We start from the raw sequence: 19,399 nt of genomic DNA on the forward strand, positions 1-19,399 counted from the left end.
CATGTTTTGCAAGTATAATGTTTATATGAAAAGTAGCTTCAGCTGTTATATTTGTTATAGTGGGAATAAAGGAAACAGTGCTGCAGCTTGTCACAGGCCTGAAGGAATCCAGTCTTGTGGTTTTCACCACAGGTCACTCTTGGGTAAGCTGATGCATCTGTGTTAAGGATTGCTTAAGTGCGTGTGCTTGTGTGTGTGCGTGTATGCATGCGCGCGTGTGTGTGGCAGCTGTTTTCTGGAATTTGAGGTCCATGAAACGCCACAACTACAAGCACATAGGCTCTTTGTACCACGCATAATGAAGAGCAGCAGCAAAAAGGATGCCACGGTTTAATTTTACTCTACAAATATCCCAATCTCAAACCGACCGATGATTTCTCATCACTCAGATGAGGCAACATGTCAAAGTAAGAGAACAATCACAGAGGGCAAAACCGTAGCTCACTTTGACATTTGTAAGTTATAGAAACATCCACTTTTGTGTTCTCAAAAACATAAATTTCTTGCCTGTAGGGAGAAAACAAATCTTCATTTTTGTCAAAGTCAAAATGTTTGTCTGGACTATTTATGACATGATAAGACCAAACCAGCACTATGTTAAGGATGTTAAACATGACTGACTTGCGGGCTCTTTGCATTGCAGAGGTTTTTGTTACAGCATGCTAATCATGTGTATTTCTGTCGAACACAGAGACTTGAGTACATACTTTTAGAGCGTAAACAAGACAAGAAATGCTCTGCTTTATAGTTTTCTCATAAAAAATAAGGCCCCTCTGCAACCTTTACAAAGTCTATCTGAAGAAATGGTGACAAAGACCAAAAAGAAAAATCAAATTACTCCAAATTTGAGGTTTTTGCATTGCCTACATATACATTTTAGAATTTATTTATGGTGCTTTTAAGAACTTCCAAAACCATTGTCCTTGTCCATGCATTTATCTTTTCAGCAACCCCCAAGTCTTCTAGTCAAGCTCACAAACCCACGGTGAGGCATCATTTTCTTAATGTATCTTAAGTGATTTAAGATGCAACTTACATTGATTCAAATCAATTAAGTTTAGTACACCAATTTTGTTTGATTTTTATGATATGATTTACGTGGTGGTGCTGCATCCACCTTGGACAGGTTTGAGAGTCCATCACAAGATTTGTGTGCGATCGACTGGATTGCTTTCCTAACAACCATGGATGCATACACTCAACTCTAAGGGGAATTTAGAACAATAAATTAAACTAGCAAGAGTGTTTATGAAAGACTGATTAACTGACCAATATCTTAATGTATTGAATGGAAGATTATAAACACAGTATTATCACACTATTACATGATCCACCTACAACCTCTAAAACCGCCACCCAAAATTAAAATGTAAACTCCAGTTGACTTGGTAAAGAAAATGGGTGCAATCGAAGCACAGCAGTCCACAGCAATCGATTGTTGTATGTAGCAGCTAGCCTCCGGCTGATTATCTTATTAGACCTAAAATCTATAAGCCCCCTGAGATAGCATTGAACTGCTGATGGTGTCCACTACCACGCAAATGACTCTTCAGACCTTCTTAAATAAATAAAAATTCCCATTATGCCTTAGATGTGTTGTTGTTGTAGAGACTCTTTAGAATTAAAAACCACTGTGGGCAGCTCTGCATGGAGGGAGAACAGTTGGCAAAGTGAATGGTGCTTGCATTTTCCCTCTCATGTCCAGAGTCTAAAGCAACACAGCCAGTCTCCAGCTTTTAAAAAAGCCCGTTCATGTCATTTAACACCAAGTCACTACTTCCTCCGTTCACTCTCTGTGTATGTCTGGTGATGGGCAACGCCTCTGGTCATTTTGTCCTCCATTGTAGCACACTTCCTGTGAACTACCAAAGGAATGTGAGGCTGATCCTTTGAGAATTATGGATGCTTTCCAAAAGTCAGTGGAGCTCAGCATTTGAAATGCTACACCACAAAATAAATCCTCAGAGTGTCTGTCTGCCTGTGGGCTCTGAAACCTTGAGCCTAACTAAACCTATATTTCATGATTTGAATCTACTTTGTGGGAAAGAACAGAAGCATTTGCAGAAAATATGAGACACCTTTACGCATCAGGTCTGGCGCTAAATATAGTAAATGTTTGTGGCTATTGAAGCTTCAATACAGAGCTGTATTAAGTAATATTAAGTGGCCTGAGTTTTGGTGTGATCTGAAAAACTTCAGTCTAACAAATAAAATAGGAGAAATCTGTGAGGGGCCAAATATTTTTTTTCTCTGTCTTTTATTTACTATGTTTACAGCACTTTCATTTGTTCTCCTTTCCTGTGTCATTTCAAATCAGCAGGGAACCCTAAGCAGATGCAAAGTTTGTTTATGACTCAGGCCACTTAATATTACTTATTATTTATTAACAATAAGTAGTAGATAATGAAAAGACAATAAATTGCCTGATGTCTGACTCAGTTAACTATAAGACAAGTATCCAGTTGTGTGCTAAATGGTGAATCTGAAGCTCATAAACAGTATAACGTAAATGTTATTGCTGAAGTATCTTTTGCATGATTGTATTGACAGAAAGTAGGCCCTCAAGTCAAGTTTTGTTTCAGCTTTGTTTTTTGACCAGCCTCTGTTTTTGGGAGACTGGCTGCTTCTCAAAAGCATCATAATTTTCTACAGATTTGGGCCAAAAACACTGCAACCTAATGTTTTTTGGATTTTTTTTTTCTTCATTTTTTAAATCTTATTTTTTTAAATAAGAGGCTCTATGACTGTTTTTATACACACATTGTTGAAAATTTTGAAATATGCAGGAGACCTACTAAACATCCGTCAGATGAGTGTATATATTTTTTTTCCTGAAGCTGCAGTAATCATGGCCAGGAACATATTATTTTTGGTCGTTACTCTAAAACTCCCACAACTCCCTAAACTAAATTCTTGACTCACCGATTATCTCCCTGTCTTGCTTTCTGTCTGCTTCAGTAGATTTTGTTCAAGCCTTCAGACTCAGAGACCAAATGAGTCTTTCATGAGTGTACGTGTCCCGAGACAGAAACTTTTAATACTTTTACAGGACAGGATGCTTGTTACAATGCTGAACCGATGGGAAAGTTAGACGGGGTCATCTGATAGGGTAGTATTGGTGAGGAATGTAACTGATATGAGTCAGAAAGAGTGCGATGGATTCCTCTCCTTGGATCTCACAACCCTGCTCTGCTTCCTTTTTCACACAAACACAATGGACAAAGGTGAGGCGTGCAGCGCTCTGGTGGTATCCGGTTCACAGGAAAACGCTGACAATAAGCTTCCCATGTCTTTGCAGTGTGGAATTGCTTCCAGGGCTGATATTGGTTTTCATGTGAATTTATGTTGAAACAAGCATGAATTCCTTTTCAAACCTTGTACACTTGTGCAAAGGAAATAAAATAGCGTGTTGCTGCATGTCTTGGTGCAGAGAAGAAGGAATCTGCAGACGTTCCAGACAAACAGACCTAGTGCATGACTCAGAAGAAATAAATCTTCTGCTGCTAAAACAGATGTGGAGTCATATCTCAAACATGTTTTAGTGCCCAAAATGTAATCTGTTGTAATCTATTGTGAATGCCAGTTGCAATTTTCAGATACACTAGTAGTTCAGAATTCACTGCTTGTTTTGAAACAGAAGTCTATGAAAACCAGAGACATTAGTCATTACATATTTGCTATAAGAGGTGGCATCAATTCTCAGAGCATGTGGGTCCTTTCCTCTTTTCTAAGCATGTTGACAAAGGGTTCTGTAGAAAAGAAAAACATTTCCAAAATACTAGAATTTCAGTGTATGTTCATTTCCTAAGGAGATTAGGTGTGTGTTTTAAGCAATTCCCAGCTTTGTCTGTGTAACTGGAAATTCCTCATTTTGCTTACCCTTCATGATATTTGAGATGTTTCATTTTGCTTCACTGAACTCAGTGCTTTCAGCAGCTGGGATCAAGTGACCTGGACAATAATTAACTGTGGCTTCAATTTTTTAAAATATCTATAAAATAGTAGTGTGGCCATTGCCTTCCTATGCAATCCTGTTCGATTCTCATCTCCCTTCAGTGCTCCATGCAAGTCGTTTGTTTCTTGATACCCAAGGGTCTAGACCCTCTGTAGAAAATAAAGTGTAGCACAAGAGAATAGTGTTTTAGGAAGTAGACATTTCACAAGGATCAACATATCGTGCTGTTGGACTGAATAAGTAAGCTCGACAGAGTGAGACTGCAAATTGTGTAAATTTGTGGCTTTAAGCCCATAATTTTAAGCCATTGCAGGCAAAATGACACACCCTCAGACTGCTCTTGTAGTGTGTACTTTGGTATGTGACCAAGCTGAACCTCAGAACAATAAAAAATGAAATGTACAAAACCTTCCTGCCCTAAATGATCTGAAAGATGTTCAACACCTGCTCTTGACTTGATAGGAAATTGGCTTTATTGAGAAATAATTAATTCACCTTCTTAAGCACATGAAATTTACATGTTTACAATACCATAGCAACTTGACTTTTCCTTTGAATAACAACTCTGAGTGTCTAGCCTCTGATTTCAGGCGCATTACTCATAACGCTCTGGGGGCAAATAGCTGAGTGTTCCTGTAATAATGTTCCTCTTTCCATTTTTCCCTTTGCCTAATTTCTTCTGCCTCATTTTCTTTGGTTCTTTCAGCCCACATATTTCTGTTAAAGTTTTATATGTAATTTTATTTATTTTTTTTGCCAAAGGCTACACTGCATGTAAAATCAAGCAATAAACGATATCTACAACAAGTTTGTAAGATATTAAAATTGAAGATTTTAGTTACTCAGTTGATTTTAGTTGCTATCCAAATGCCATTAAAATATTTAGCATTTTTATTTTGAAATATAAAAGCCATATTTGAATAATAAAACAATTTACAGAAAAATCTGAAATCATCTTTTCACTCTGAGATTTTGCTCTGGGGTCCACTTGTAAAACCTGGCATAGCTGCTCATTAGAAATGTGAACAATTTTTTGCCTTGGAGACAACATGTCTCCTGCAGTTGGCTGATGCAGAAAAAAGCAATGACACCCGTCCTGAAACATTCGTCCTGACCAGCAGCTGTATGCCATCCTGGGAGGTCACCAGGATGCCAGTCATTCATTTGGACCTGAACGTGTTTGGCCTCCCACACTCAAACCCACACACACACACACACGCTCTCAGTAAATAGCAGTGCTCCTCTGCTGCTGAGGCTGCACATAGCATGTGATCTGATGGCTGGGTTTGGCCTACGGCACTGTAGAAAGAAGGTGAGAGAGCGGGGCTCTGTGTCCGCATGCCTGCATTCGAGCTCAGCGGCTCTGAAAATGTACCAGGGGCTTTCCATCGGTCCAGTGGCAATGAAGAGAATGTGGCCTATGGCAGGAATCAGCAGTCTGTGACGAACGATAAAGAGCTGAGCAGGTAGTTGATGGATGCGGCTGCCTGGAAGGTGTTGAATGTGACGGAAAGATTGCAGTTTTTTAAGCTCCATTTAAGCTCTGTATTGAAAGGAAGTTGTGTATTTACATACATTAATGCTTTCTTTAGACAGTGTAGGGCTTATTAGTAATTCAACTATTTTATTCTAAATAGCAAACAATCTCTAGTCTATTTATGTCATGTAGGATCACATACCGAGCATTATTTAGCAGCTAATAGCATTTATTGGATATGGCCTGACAAATGCCATTTTTTAAAAATCATTCTTTTCATGTGTGTTCTTTGTGAAAACATTTTGAAATGATTTATCCTGGTCTCAAGTAACAAAACCTGGAATCTTAACAGTTTTAACTTTTGATGGTACTTAAGAAAGATCATATTTTATAGAATAAGTTCAATTAAATAAAGACAATAGTAAAATTGTGGGTTTTTTTTTAATACATTACAATGTTAGATCTATTTACTTTACACATTAGAACAATATATCTTGATATTACAATATAAATACTTTTTTATAATATAAAAAAAACTTGCACTTTTATACAATATTGCATTTTTATTGTAACAATAAGATGCCACGTATTTAAAATTTGAAAAAGACAATGATCTGCTTTCATTCAAACTTTTAATACTTTATTTTTATTTTTGCTGAAATGAAATCCCTACTCCTGCATGGAAATACTATTTTCAAGAACACTGATTCTTACATACATTTGCTAAAATAAATTTAATAATAAAATAGTTAGACATTAAAAATCTTGGACTTGACAGTAATTTCTAGTTAAACTGTTTTAACTCCGACAGGCAGCAGTTATCGCCCTCATGTTGCACTTTCAGGATAAGTCAAAAGCAATTAACTCCTTTCTTTCAGCTTGTTCATCCACTTACTGTAAGACTTTTGTGTAAATCAAATGATTTCTAAAATTGTTGACTGGAAGAAAAGTCTTTATGACTTCCAGCTTTGTTGTTGCCCCATCAAGTCGCAATGATTCAGCTGTGAGATATGTAAATGGTTTCAGCTGAAGTCTAACACAGACTCTGTATTGTGTAAACTAATAAAAGCCCATTGTTTTATTCTATACAAAAAGGTTTATTTTTAGTGTCGGGACAGAAACCAGAGGGAAAATATCCAATCTGTGGTTATTTAAGTCATTGATAATATAAAATGGAAGGGCAAAGAAGTAATCTCTGTGAAGCCAATGAAAAGTCACATTGTGCTCTGGCCCCAGTTAGATAAAAGTGTCTGTAGAACTGCTGTGCTTGCACTGTGTACTTGATATTATTGGAAAACAAGCAGAATCAGTAACACATTTCTGATGCTGGCTGGCTGCCGTTACATGTGCTTCCGTTCCATTATCTCCACGTTTACAGTCTGTCAGTAATCTGAAGCAATCTTACATCACCATTTAGACAAAACTACATTGTAATCTGTACAAAAAATGTAAACAAGATTGTTTTAAAGATCAATGTTATTGTACTAAAAACTAATGCTTTGTTCTCTAAACCTGCAACTTATGTGCATCTATACAACTAATGAGTGAAACAAATATTTATCCTTAATATTGACTGAACAGTCTATAGAAATGTGGCTTTGAGATCTTATTCACATCTTTTGACAAGAAGACGGGAACCAGCTCTTAACTTTCTGAAGTGTAGACTCCATCAACTTCCCAGGTTGCCATCTTCAGACATTCTCTGATGACTCTGCTGCAGTTGGTTTCATCACAGAACTTTTTGGACTGGTGCCAGCAGAACCACCTCCCAATAAAGGCTGGTAAAACCAAAGAAGTGGCACTAGATGGTGAGACAATACATGTATATTTATTAATATATCTAAATATACATATCTACATTGCCTCACCATCTGGTGCCGGTTTGGTGGGTGATATATATTTAAATATATATATAAAATCCAATTTAAAGTAGAAAACGTATAAGAGAAATTTTGATGCATTAAAGAAAGTCAAAAATGTCCCAATGTGTATTTTCTTTTCTATATAGATTTAGTTTTTTTAAACAAAACATATATATATGTGTGTGTGTGTAAATTTAGAGACATATGTATGTCCTTTCTCTATGGTCATTTATTCTTATATTTATATATTTCTACTTTTGTGGGCATATGCATGGTTCTACTTATATTAACTTCCTGCTTTTGACACCTGCCTTTTCCTACTGTGAATATTCTATTCTATTCAAGCACTGGGATTCGCTTGCCAACTATAGAAAGACTGAGGGTGAGACATTATATGTTGATAACTTGCTCAAGGTCAGTAGGAGCCTTTTTCTTCTCAAAATTTGTTAAACTTATATTACAGATAAAATTCACAATGTTTTAAGTGGGAGTGAAAATAAGGAATGCCATGTATCCTGTATTTGCTTTCATGCACTTTTCACACTACCGATAGTTATGACCACAGGAAACCCTGTTAGCACTGTAGTCCCAAAGCAGGAATGCAAACACCCGGCAAGCTCTTCCAAGAATCCCCCAGTTGAGGACTATTCTGGAATGTCCTAACAAGCTTTCCCTGCCGTGTTTACAGTTTCATACCAATGGCAACCCTGCAATCTGTTTTGCCAGCATGTCATTATCTGAACTTCTCAAGAGGAAACACAGGGAAGCAGTTGGATGAGATTCCTCCTCTAAAGGTTCAGGCTATTCCAAAGCTGACCATTTGACTCTATGCAGAGCAAGAAACAAAGATAAAATCTGACCACTGCTACTGCCGTAATTGGGTTTTGTGTACATTATTACCCATCACTTTAAATTACGAAGACGTTTGTTGAATTAAATAATTTACATAGTTTGGGGGGAAGACAGAAGAAGCAGCTATACTGTGAAAAGTGGAACATTTGCATGAAGACGAAAAAAGTGCATTGACAGAGTGGAAAAAGTCTGAAACAAGACTAGCAATTGCATGTGTTTATGGACTACTGACAAAGGTTTTCAGACCCAACTAAACAAAATATTCTGATCAACTTCAGTGAGTTCTGAAAGAAAAGTAAGATCTCAGACCTTACTGACTTCGGACCGCTCTTATATAACCCAGGAATGTTGGCACCGGACCATCTCACTAAATCAAGCAGAGGAGCAAAGGTTCAGAAAAAAAGACAACATTCATTTCAGTCCCACAGGCATCCAGCGAAGTCTTCTAAAGTTTACGTAAACAAGCATTTTTCTAAATCATGGCAACAAAGAATTTTGTGTTGAAAACAAATTTCAAGGATGGAATTATCTGAAAGTCATAGAAGCCTCCTTAAGAAAAATAAGACAGCTTTTGACTCATTTCTGGTTGAATGAACATGTTCGGTATTCAGACCTGTAGAACTCATTTCGATCCAAGTAAGGAAAATGGTGCACGCTCTGCATGTTCAAATCCTCCATACATTCAAGCATTATGGGTCATTTGCCTCCACACGCATATTAAAACTTGAGTAGCATCACATTCTTAGTGTGATGCAACCTATACAACTATAACAGCCTCAAAACTATATGAAGTACATAGATACTAGATACACTTGTCTTTCTCACCGTTTCACCTGTCTTTCTCCTTTTGAATAATGGCTCAATGTCACGCCTTATGCTCCAAAGAAACACAAAGTTATGCGTTACTAGTTAAAACAGGGGTCTCAACTCCAGTCATTGAGGGCCACTGACCTGCAGTTTTTAATGTGTCAAAGGTACAAAACACTGGGATGACATGACTTAATTATCTCCTCCTTGTGTAGATCAGTTCTCCAGAGCCTTGCTAATGACCTAATTATTCTATTCAGGTGTGGTGCAGCAGAGGCACATCTAAAAGTTACAGGACTGTGGCCCTCGAGGACTGGAGTTTGAGACCCCTGAGTTAAAACGTCCTAGACCAGGGGTGGGCAATCCTGGTCCTCGAGGACCGGTGTCCTGCAACTCTTAGATGTCTCCCTAGTCCAACACACTTGAATCCAACAGCTGAATCACCTCTTAAGTTCTCCAGAGTCCTGCTAATGACCTCATTATTTGACTCAGGTGTGTTGAAGGTCTCTCCCTGGAATGAATGTCCTTAGTTTAAAGGTTGGGATTTTCAAAAAAATATATTCTTCTCAAAATAGAGATTAAAGATTCACCATTAGTTTGTTTGACACATAAATTCACTCAGTGTCTCAAACTTCTGGCATTTCCTGCTTTGTAGCTTCACACCAACAGTGCTGTGGGACCCTCACAGACTACTTCCTGTCCTCAGCAATACTATTGACAAAGAGTGAAAGCACTTTTGCCAGTAAGTCATGTAGTATATTTCAATACTTGAGACCAGACCAGCCCCTGCCTCAATTCTGGGAACGGACTTTAAAAAAAAACTTGTAGGGAAATGAAACAAAATGACTAAAAGATGCCCGAAACATGGGAATTTCACCTTATACATAAATATATATATATATATTAGGAGTTTCCAGTTTTGTGGCCAACACCATAGTAACAGGATGTATGTTTAAGGAACATGACCCTGTGACTTCACACTGACTGACAAAGGAACAAAACACTGCAGATATCTGCCTTACTGTTATTCTTAGGGGTTTCACAGCTTTTCACTTACTGTCCAAACATAAAAACTCTGAGAAACGTAGGCACATACTTTACAAACAATTTACATTTTGTCACCACTGATGAATCGGTAAGATACAATGTAGGTCAGGTCAAGAGGAGGAGCTCTCCAACTGTTAAAATGATGAGACGACACATTAGTGAGAGAAAAATGACTGCTGACTCACAACTCAGTTAGCCTTTGTTCCTCATTAGACATCATGAATGAATGCAATGGAAATATTTTTGACTGGAGAGTAGAGATTATGCAACAAAGGTGATGAACCACAATCTAGACTACAATGCAGTAATGTTCAGCACATATCATTTGTATAAGATCCAGATAAAGGATATAGTTTTATGCCAAAAAAAAAATAAGGGAAGTACAAATGCTTCTCCTTTTGAGAGACATTAATGTAATTTTTATAATGAAGCTACAATTAATATCAACAAATTGTTATGAGCCATTAAGCCCCCATAAATCATCATCATCATCACCACTTGCTAGTAACCAAGCCCATCCTTTCACAGTAAGACATTGCTGTAGTCAGTTGGTCACATACTGACGCTTCCTCCAATTCATTGCACGAGATAAAAACTTTTACTAAGATCTAAGACTCAGACCAGAAGTCCAAGTTTTCTGAAGTAGGAGTTTTACTTGAGTCGACATCTCGGGCTCGAACTTTGTTAACTAGTTCATTAGTTTAACATTAAGAAAAGTTGTGTTTAAGTTATCACTGCCGCTGAGGTCAACAGTTCATTGCAGTGCCCATGAGAGGTTACGATAAACAAAGGATAAAAAAAACACAAACAAAACACAAACAAGAGGAACAGGGGATGACTGCAAAGATGTGAGTTCACTTCTAGGTGAATGTGGGTCTAGTGTAGAAATGCATCAGTTGATTAGAATGACAGAACAGGTGCTATCTAAAGTTAGCTCATTCACCACATACAAGGACCCTTATTTGTCAAACAACAATGCACTGAAATGAGCAAAACTGAGACAAAAAACAAAGATTACTGAGGTATAAACACAACTGAGCTCACCTAAAATAAATCCCTTAAGCTTCCTCACTTCAATCATTTCTGGGGGGTTTATAGGAATGTTCCCTTTGTTCTGAAAAAATCTGGGTAATTCCCACTTCACTTCACTATCAACACAAACATTGTCAGAGGAAATACTTCCTCTTATAAAACAGCAATGCTTGCTTGACAGAGTTGGCACAGTGAAATCCAGCAGTTGGTGCTTTGTTGTATTTGTTAGATGGGAGCCACCTTGCGGTGTGAAACTATTTGGTCTTTTTTGCTTAAGTAAAGAAATCAGTTATTGTGTGTTTTTGTATAATAAGCATGTGTTTCTGACTTAAATTAACTTGGTTACCGTATTTGATTTGTATGAATGGATAGACAATCTGAAGACTGAAAAAGTGCTTTATCACATGAATCAATCTGAAGTTACTCTGGATAAAATTTATGTCATGAAAAGCCAGTTTGCTACCCTCTTTGGTTTTGTGTGATGCTGGCTTTCTCACCAAAGTGGGAAAGTTTCAGAAGATGCTGCATGAGCAATTTGATATAAATGTGCTGACAAACAAACAAATCTGCACATGTGTGAAGGCGCAGCACCAAGCATATTAATCATCCTCTGTTTTGAGCCTGAAGGTCCTGGGAGCTATGGAAACCAAATACCAAGAGGAGAAAAATCTTTGTGCTTCTTGTCCAAGTTTCATCCCACTGGCAGTCGTACTAAACCTCACGAATCGCATGACAATAACAACATTCCTCATCTATGTGATATAGTCCAGCAGGAATTCCTGTTAAATAGAGGAATTTCTCAGGGCAAATACTTGACTGGATTAAAAACATCTGGTGTACTGTGCAAATCTGATACAGAAATAATGTTAAAAACCTTGGAAGCTTTTATTATTTTTCCTGTTCCACCGATGTATGTGATAAGTGTTGGTCTGGGTTTAGTAGTTTGTGCAGAACTATCTGATAGTGTTGAGAGTAGAGATTTTGTTGTCAGGATGTCAGCAGAACTTGTAGCATTTAGGGATCTTTTAGGTAACAACAGCAAACAGAAAACAAAGATAAAGGCTTTTATAAAATTCTGACTGCGGTAGTTATGCTAGCGGTTCGAAGTCCATTGCCAGTATGCCTGTGTGTGTTTTGACCCTAGTGCATTGATACTACAGAGAAACCCTTGAAGCGCTTGTTAATATGTGCTGGGTTGAAGCTTCGGTCAGAGAGAACCAACATGTACCATAAAGTCTTTCTTTCTTTCAAACATTTTTTAAATAACTTTGTCGTATTGGATGTGTTTTGTTTAGTTTTTTTCTCTAGTAAAAATAAATATTTTCTGACAACCACAAATACATATTCCAACAAAAAATATTGCTTTTTTTTCCACATTTTCTCAATCAAAGCCTCAATCTTCAGATTTGATGAAACCAAACTTTAACATTTTATCCTTGCAAAATGCTGTGTGTAAGGAAAAACTGAAACTGCATCATCTTGACCACATCATCCCTCCATGGCAATATTATACCACGAGAATTATTTTCTTCAGCAGCGATGGGGAAAACTGGCCACGTTTGGATGGGATCACAGATGCTGCTACATACAGGTCAATCCCAGAGATTGGGGGTCAGAGGTTATAAAAAACTTTCAGCAGCACAAGAACCTTAAGCATATAGCCAGAGATACCGTGTTTTAGATCAAAGCACTTTAATGTGTTTAAATGGCATAGTCAAATACCAAACATAAATCAAACTGGGACTCTGGAAACTTTGAAAACTTATTTTCAGAGGTCTTCTCCATCCAACTGGAGTGTCTGATCTGAGACGCTTTGCAAATATTTTACTTCCACTTCACCATTCTGCAATACTCAATCACACCAAATCCTTCTAAAATGCTTTCAGGTTTGTGGTAAGCTGACAAAAAATTATTAAAGTTCAAAGTTTTTTCAAAGGTCATATAATCAAAGATTATTGGCACAAGAACAGAAAACACACAGAGAAAAGTGGGAGGGAAAAATTCTAAAGCAATTTAAAATTAAACTGTCAATCATAAAACATTCATTTCCAAATTAAAGTGGGAGAGAGACTATAACTCATGAGTGACTATGCTGTTTGAATTCAATTACCCAGGGGTCAATTTATCATTCCTGTTTTTATAAACCGGAGCGCATAATTGTGTTTCACTTGTAGCATCCCTGAGAGTCTGGGAGAGGCCTGGAGATGTTGTGGAAGGCCCACTGCAACAGGCCGTCAATTGAGTTCTGCTGCCATAGAAAGAGCAGAAGAAAAAGAACGATGAGATGTTGCGAGCTCATATCCAGTTGTCATTTCAAAATGATGTGTTCTTCAAGATTAACTGGACCGAACAGCAAATGCAGCCAGTTAATACCCGAGTCTAACATTCATCCCCAGTCAATCCAGCTGTTATGTAAATAATAAATCATTACTAAAGTTCAAGTCAAATCAGAATATACTTAAAGTACAGCAGAAATAATTCATCAATCAGAGAAGATGATGACTTTATTTTTGCATCATTTGCTATGTACTACCCTTACATCTCCCAAGATGGAGTCCAGTTCATCCTTACTGACGACTGGTTCAGAGAAGGAAGTGCTCTGATCTTGACTGAATGAGTTCTGGACTGAAGGTGCAAGCTAGACACAAACCAGAAAGAGTACAATGATTACAATGCAGCATGTGCAGGCTTTTCTTCTCCTTTGTTTCTGTTGTAAAGGTCTGTAGACACACCTGCATGCCTCTGGGCTCGGTTTCTTTCTCTGCAGAGCTGCTCCATGGTCTAGAACAGGACAAGCAGACAGATCTTCCCCTTTGAAGCACACACACACATCGCAAGTGACTCAGACTGAAGTGTATCAGGTTTCCTTCGATCAATGTGTAATTTGAGCATTGCAGACAGGGAGCTTTAAACTGTTCTAAATCACCAAGCTAAACACAGTTCCAAAATTATTACACATTATAGTGCATCAAGGTCTATGTCAAACTGGTTCATATGATTTGATTAATGTTAATTTTAAAACTAAGGACAATATCAAAAAGGTAGTGCAACAAAAGTATAGAATATCTATCTTTCATTTATAATTAACATCATTTTCTGAAAGTACTGACCCTGAGTTACTTCTGCAAAACACCATTTGTGATCCATTAGCCTGCACTTGGGAATTGACTCTACAAATACACTCTTAATGCAATGCTGGTATGGCTGATCAATACTAGTCTGAATGAGAGGGAGCTCCAAGAAATTTGCTCTGCACTGTACCAATCAATGGTTCTGAATAGTTAGGGGCAAAATCCCATTATGGGGCACGAAACACCAAATAAGGGATCTGGACATGAAACCAGGAATCAAACGAACATTTAGATATTATTGCTATCAGTGTATTTTGGCTTGAGTTATAAGAAGCACCCTTTGGTATTATCTCATACTGAAAATATAAATTAATCCAAACATTTATTTGGAGACATTTATACAGAATGGACTTGTGTTATTACATTGTTTTAAATAAAATCTTGGGTGCCACACTGATTGGCCCCTACAATCGATTCTAAAAGAAGCATTTTTGAAACAAATTTACTTTCAGTACACAAACATGTCTACAAACCTTCAATTAATTATCTAACATGTCCTGTTTTCCTTTACAATTCATGAACATATGATACAGACCTGTGTTTTTGTTGTTCCACATTTAAAGCAACTGGTTGCACTGGATTTAACTTACTGGTAATAAAGTAAAGTTTTTCAACATGGCAAAATAAAAAGAAGTTCAAGGCTCTGTACATCATAATAACTTTTGTATTTTTTAATCCGACATATTTCTCATGTCACTGATTAAAAAAGAGGTTGTCTTACTTGGAAAAGTGGCAAAGTGCATGAAAATGCTTTAAACACTGAAGGCATTGAGTCAGATCTCCTCCAAGGTGACAAACACCACAGACCTCCCTCAGGGCGACCATCTCTCCACCTGAGCACTGGACACATGGTTCACATTTATAAACTAGCAAGAAGCAGCAGAAAGGGTAAAGAAGATCCAAAGGTGGAGGAAAGACAAAGTAAAATGCCTCACCTGGTTTTTGCCATTCGATGCTTTGATAGAGGCTGTGTGTAAAGTGGGGTAGAAAGAGTTGTCTAAGATGGAGTTAATGTTGTTTACGCTGGTTTGCTGAGGCTGAGTGGGGAGAACCTGAATTGAAGAACAGAGCAACGTTTTTAAGCAAAGCACTAAATTATTGGATACTTACAGACTGACAGAATCATGATGTTGGAATATTATAAATATAATCATCCTCGATAATGAAAAATAGTCCCTTATTTATATAAAGTCTACCCATATTCTTTTCAGACAGTGTTGTATATTACAATGAAAGGCTTTATATACACACCTGGACAAGCTGTAGAGCATTTTCTTGTTTCATTCTAAGCCCATAGCACCACTCACACTGCCAAGAGCCACTGTTAATTACAAAATTAATTTTACTGTTAAAAGACTTTAATCAAATGTCTATTATCTAAAAGCTTCTTACATTTACCTCTGTAACTGTTTACCTCGGTATGGAAGTGAGTGGAGGGTTGAGGCAGGTCAGGTGAAAGGCCCGAGGACAGCCGTCACAGCAAATCAACTCCCCTCCATCCTTACACACCGCACACTCATCATCATTAGAGTGTATCTATACACACCAACAAACACACGCAGCTGAGATCAGATGAGAAATAAAACAGCACCGTTCATTTAAGCACCACTGACAACATTGATGGCTTACTGTTATTGTGTTTGCCTCCCCCTGGTGGGTAAACCTGGCACTCGCAGATTTGGACTTTTCGTGGGACTTCTCTGCTAAACTGTACGAGTGAAAACCTTCAGCACCTTTGATGCACTTTCTGACAGAGCCTGTTTCAAGACAATACTGTTTACCTCATGTAGACAGAAAAAAAAAAACAGTACACCTTGCTACCAATTTCTCACATAAAAAAAAAACATGTAACCAGATGGTAATGTAAACAGTTCAATCAAAGTTTAAAAAGTAACAATGTCAGTTTTTCAAAGTCTTACCATCCAGTGCAGTACACTCCTGTTTGATTTGTATGTTTTCTTTTTTGTCCTGGCTGAAAGGAAGATCTGAAGAGGAGGAAGATGAAGAAGAGGAAAGGGCTACTCCTCTCTGAACAGAAGATACCACCTGCAGACCTGTAGCAGAATTCTGATATATTTCTGACATGAAATAAAAGCAATGCAGGTTCATTTTAATCAAGAATATATTGTATTACTGTTTCCAGATGGTAGTTGCAGTGCTCGCGCTTCACTCTTCACTCTGTACAACTTGACTTTACTCACTGGTACAAGATTAGAAAATATAAATTACGGTAAGCTAAATTTGTCAATAAACATACTGGAAAAATGCTGTTGGATTAAAAACTGATTGGAAGAAAGTAAGATGACCTGTTCCATCACTTGTCTTAGCATGATACTCTGAATGCTTAACATTTGTTCCCTTGTCCTCATGTCTCCTCTTCTTGCTGTGAGAAGCTTTTACTCCTCCATAAGATCTGTTTTCAGCTTTGGGCCGTGGAGCATCCGGTCCTAAACGGACAGAATCAGCAGAATGAATGAATAGGTCAAAGTCAAATGAGGTCAAGACAAAACTTTTAAAAGAAGGAAATGTTTTCAAGGAAATTGGACTTCACAGACTGGTATTCTGGTTAGCGAGAAGTGCCTTTAGCTTGGGGTAGCTGTCCATGTTGTAGTCCTTGGATAGGTTGCTCCAGAAAGCCTGGAGAGTCGATCTGCTCTGCTCCAACAGCCACGAAAGGAGAGAGTACATGGCTTTGTGAATCCCCTCACTCCCTTCCTTCTTAAGAGTTTCCTAGAGAAAACAAAATGCTCTAGTGTGTGGGTTTCAAAACACTGCATGACAGATGTACAGATTAATGTGACGGATAGAGCTGTCCCGTGAAAATCTAAATCAAACAACTGAATGTAATTATCCACAAACATAGATATGTCTTTAAAGAATATCACCTACAAATAAAAGTTTGGACATATATTCCTGTTGCTTACCTGCAACTGTTGTTCTGTGATTATGTTTTTGTCTGCCAAGCCATACACAACAGGAAAAGGGTCATCCACCGCCATCGCTATGTCAGTACGCAGCTCGCGCAGCAGAGAGCGAAGGTTGGAGTCCCTGAACACCTCCACTCTGGACATGATCTGCTTCAGATCTTCCTTTCAAAAAATGAGAACTTCAATGAGGAGCCGACGAGGCCTGAGATTGTACATTCACCCCTCTGGAGGGGGCGTGTCCTATTCAAGGGATGAAATTTTGACAGGTGTGCCATTCAAGAACGCCAGGAAATATGCATTGTAGACGATTTTCCACTTTCCTGTCAAGTATGTTTAATTTCTGAAGTAGATATACATTTATTTGTCACAGTTGAAATAAAATTGACATCCTTATGAGACCACAGACCTGGTGTACCAGAAGAAGACCATTCCTCAGACCGCTGAGGAGTTTTATTTGTCCACCATCGACACCAACAGCCTTCATCCAGGGGAATACCTGTCCTCTTACACCAGGAGAGCACAGTGAGGCAACAAGCTGTTTTACAATGACAGTTTTCCTCCTAAAAGGTTCTTTCCATCTCAACTTCCCCTCCACTATCAGGTTTGCAGACTCTGAGTCACCACAGAGAGCTCATAATTATCACTTTCCAGTGAACTGGAAACAGCAAATCAAAACTGTAAACAATTAGCTGATGGATTACATGACCGGTTGGCTGCTATGCTCATGGTCCAGCTGTTGCTCATCATTTAGGAGCTGGAGAGTACTGTATTTTTTCTCAAACAAAACAAAAAATGCCTGCTGTGGATTTGTTTAAGTTGATATCTGGAGTGAGGAGCACTAAGTTCAGCAGGTGATAGAGTAAAGCCTAATCTTTGTCTATCACAGTAATTTGTTTGTTTAATATAACTTTCTGGTGTTCACCTTGGTCATTTTTCAAAAGGGATTTAATATGTTTCCTTTAAGGTATGAGGTAAGTTCTTTTGAATCATATCCATCCAAAAGTAAAAGTGAAGCTCCCTGTGGATTTTATTTATTTATTTATTTTTTTTTTTGAAGAGGAAAAAAATATTTTAAAATATCTTCAATGAATTCCTATGTGTCACAAAATACCTACTACTTTTCAGCAAGATAGCAAAAGTTGGACATTCTCTGATTGTGTTGGAGACAATGTTATAATACTGGAGTATTAGACTGTTTTATATAATATATATTTGTAATGTGGAATTACAACAAATTGACCAGAATTTGGTTGAAATCAACTTAATTCAATTCAATTTAACCGCATTGGACTAAATGAAATTACAGTTTACTTGAAGAATATGAACTGAGTTGAATGAGTATGTTCTAGATGTTCTAAGACTTTGGAAAAGTGTTCTATAAAAATTTAAAACTGAATAAAATGAAGTCGAAATGCAAAGATTTGTACCAAAAGTAGCTTAGCTGAGGTGTACTGAAAAAAATAAACCAAACTAAACTGAATTTCATGAAACTGACATGGATCCAGTTGCATTTTATAGCTGTTTTTTGTTGAACTGAACTTACCAGAACTGAGTTAAAACATGAAAACAAGACTATTAGATTAATTTGTCATTTTTAATTTTCTTTTGCTCTGTGTGTGGGGTTGCACAGTTTTTTGTTCTGTATGACCCTGTGATAGATTGGTTTGTTCAGGGGTGAACCTCTTGACTAGTGACCTCTTGACATGAAAGAATAAGCAGGTATAGACTATAGATGTACTGAACTGAACTAATATACAAATTGAACTAAAATGAACTGAGTTTGACATAAAAGGATTTATTTAAATTCCAATGAACTGAGGTGAATAGAACTGAATTGCATTGAATTGAGTTGAATTGTATTAAAGTAAGTTGAAATGATTTCAATTAAACTTGAAAGTAACTGAATTGTAAACTAAAAGAGTAGTGAAAAGTATATTTAAGTATAATCTCTCACCAAAGTATATGATTTGAGGATTTTTTTTCTTTCTTTCAATAATACAAGCTCTTGCTTTACAGTGGAAGGAACAGAAACTCAAAAACTAAATAGAACTGTTTTAAATACTCTTTTTTTTTTAACCGTCACCGTCAAAATGTTGAATCAACATTTTAAATAGACAGTATGTTGAGGCCTGGAAGGTGTGCGATATCTTTGGTGTTCTGTTCGGTTTTAGTTTATTTCTTTATATAGTCCGTGACAAATTTCTCCTAGGTGACAATAAAGTATATTCTATTCTATTCCATTCAACAAAATATATTCTAAAAATCTAAATAATAAAAAGGAAATACACCATTTTGTAACCAGGTGAATG

General features: G+C 37.3%; 2 protein-coding genes across 4 annotated transcripts in view; both read right to left on the reverse strand.

Moving 5' to 3' along the window:
- LOC122841404 (angiomotin-like 2a) overlaps positions 1-9,124 on the reverse strand; it is a 32,816-nt gene extending 23,692 nt beyond the window's left edge. The window contains exons 1-2 of one of the 2 annotated variants that reach the window (XM_044134685.1): positions 8,972-9,112; positions 8,456-8,513 (exon numbers count right to left, since the gene is read on the reverse strand). The gene's annotated coding sequence lies outside the window, so the exon portion shown is untranslated. Of the gene's footprint in view, positions 1-8,455; positions 8,514-8,971 lie in introns of both variants that reach the window. The other variant, XM_044134686.1, reaches the window with a different exon arrangement.
- A 3,576-nt stretch (positions 9,125-12,700) lies between these two features.
- Positions 12,701-19,277, reverse strand: aire (autoimmune regulator). 2 transcript variants are annotated; one of them, XM_044133956.1, is made up of 13 exons: positions 17,088-19,277; positions 16,719-16,893; positions 16,470-16,610; positions 16,298-16,363; positions 16,083-16,217; positions 15,793-15,920; positions 15,578-15,699; positions 15,415-15,484; positions 15,099-15,215; positions 14,885-15,003; positions 13,765-13,843; positions 13,572-13,670; positions 12,701-13,280 (listed from the first exon to the last, which is right to left on the reverse strand). In XM_044133956.1, exons 1-13 carry the CDS (start codon positions 17,232-17,234, stop codon positions 13,197-13,199), a joined length of 1,482 nt encoding a protein of 493 aa, XP_043989891.1. In that variant the 5' UTR covers positions 17,235-19,277; the 3' UTR covers positions 12,701-13,196. The 2 variants fall into 2 exon arrangements, with proteins under 2 accessions (XP_043989891.1, XP_043989892.1); XM_044133957.1 differs by having other exon boundaries at positions 12,751-13,277.
- Positions 19,278-19,399: the final 122 nt, after the last annotated feature.

This window comes from Gambusia affinis, linkage group LG12, assembly GCF_019740435.1.
Source record: "Gambusia affinis linkage group LG12, SWU_Gaff_1.0, whole genome shotgun sequence".
Lineage (NCBI taxonomy): Eukaryota > Metazoa > Chordata > Actinopteri > Cyprinodontiformes > Poeciliidae > Gambusia > Gambusia affinis.